Source organism: Manduca sexta, unplaced genomic scaffold (assembly GCF_014839805.1).
Source record: "Manduca sexta isolate Smith_Timp_Sample1 unplaced genomic scaffold, JHU_Msex_v1.0 HiC_scaffold_1220, whole genome shotgun sequence".
NCBI lineage: Eukaryota > Metazoa > Arthropoda > Insecta > Lepidoptera > Sphingidae > Manduca > Manduca sexta.
This window is the reverse complement of record NW_023592064.1, coordinates 1-1,934: the sequence shown is the minus strand read 5'-3', so window position 1 is coordinate 1,934 and position 1,934 is coordinate 1. Positions and strand designations below refer to the sequence as shown.

Sequence of the window (1,934 nt, the reverse complement as noted above, 5' to 3'; positions counted from 1 at the left end):
ACCCAACTAGGTTATCGCCCCTCACTCTTCCCTTCTTCCAAATATTCGCTCCTAAATCTGCTCTAGGTCCCTGCAGTTGCTAAGCCGTGGGATACCAGCATCCCATTCGCAACTTTCCCCCGGTTTTGAAAGCAGGGACGCCTACTCAAAAAAAAAACTAGATTACGACCGCACTCTTAAACTTAAAATCCGTCATAGTAGCTCCAATATTTCACTTCTTTCGTCAACTTAATCATTTTTCGTTGCCTACATCTGTGTCTGCTACTTTCCATGTTTATTCTTCCTTAGTTTAATTAAGTATATTTCTAACATTAATTGTAGATTGGCGGCAGCGATTCGTGTGGTATATGATATATTTTGAGTTTTTGTATTTACGTGCAGCATATATACCACCTCCGAATAGGAACCGTCAGAGGGGCCGCGGCCGGTCAGGCGCAAAATCTGCCTGACTGGAAATTTTTCCCTTCGATAGAGGAACGCAACCATCTGTTCATCTATAGTAGCGTCAACCACTACGCCCCTAAAGTCCTTTTATCTTTTCTTAATCTTTTTTTTGTAATTATGCAAAGACAAACAATATCAAGATAACTCGTTGTGTTTAGTTTGTAAGTATTAATTGTTTTAATACTTAAAGTTATAAAATATCGTGATTATTAAAAAATAATGTGTCAATTATCGAAAATTTATAATACATAATATTCTATTTACAAAAGTTCTCCGGTATTTTTATCATAAACAGTTAATGTAGCGTCCACATGAAAACCGAATTTTATCGTCTCCAACATCAGTATTTCGTTTGTTATCCCCCCACTAAACATCACATCTTCAATCTTCGGACCCCAAAAATAGTGACCTTTGTACATCCTATTAAAGTTTACCGCCAAATTGCCTCGCAGCGACATCTTGTGCACAACTTCGACTTCTAAATTACCCGAATTCACCGACAAAATCGCTGTCACAGCTTGACCGGGTTGCAATTCAGTTTCTACAGCACTAGTGCTTCCAATAGTGATTTTTTCAGATTTTTCCTCGCTCTTTCCCCACATCGATGTATACGAAAAACCGGTTTTTCCCGTAACTTTATTAAATAACAAATTGATTCCATATTCGATTTCTTGAGACAGTGAGAATTCTCTTTCCTTTGTCCATGATGTTGTTAGCGTGTTCTGTACTGTATGACTGATGCTTGTGTCCACTTTAATAGTTTTATTTGATTCATTTATGAAGTTTTTCGTCATCACAGTTACTGGGGATTTCGTGATACCTTTCAATCTTGCTGAATGTATTGACAGCACTCTAGAGACCTGTTCCCAGCCGTAAGTTTTATAAAGATCGTCCCACGGTGTCGGGCTTTTTAAATAAACGTAACTAGGTTTTCTTCCATAATGACACTTTAGTGCTGCCCGCAATTCACTAGTACCGATGTTAAATAGTTCCACGTCTTCATCGGTGATCACTCGCACATCTATCCCTGAATAGTCTATCGATATATTGCCATCGTCCGTGACCAAATTTAATTCGATTTTTGTATAAACCACATGAATGAACAGGAATAACAAATAAAATTTTACAATCATTTTTGTCGCGCGACAAAGTGAAGTTATATGGAACTACGTTAGTTCAACTAAATATAGAAAAAATATTTTTCGATAATCTTACATCATTTTTCAATAATATATTATTGTATTATAATAAATAAGACGTACTAATGTCTGTTTTTGTGTTTAAATTGTCGCATATAATCTACTATTTTTGTGACTATATTTACTTGATAAAATTAATATTAGCTACGTTTAATATACGAACAAAATTGTTACTATATGATTTGTTTATAAATGCGTATTTTCAACAAGGCTTATTTGCAAATAAAACATTTAAAGGGCCTATTTAAATATACAATTTATATTACAGTATGTCGATGATAGTATGCAACA

The 1,934-nt window shown here is 35.1% G+C and overlaps 1 protein-coding gene across 1 annotated transcript; it reads right to left on the bottom strand.

The window, feature by feature from the left end:
• Window positions 1-668: 668 nt before the first annotated feature.
• Window positions 669-1,619, bottom strand: LOC119191228 (spherulin-2A-like). The gene has a single exon (XM_037445138.1). It carries the CDS (start codon window positions 1,575-1,577, stop codon window positions 705-707), a length of 873 nt encoding a protein of 290 aa, XP_037301035.1. The 5' UTR covers window positions 1,578-1,619; the 3' UTR covers window positions 669-704.
• Between the last annotated feature and the right edge of the window lie 315 nt (window positions 1,620-1,934).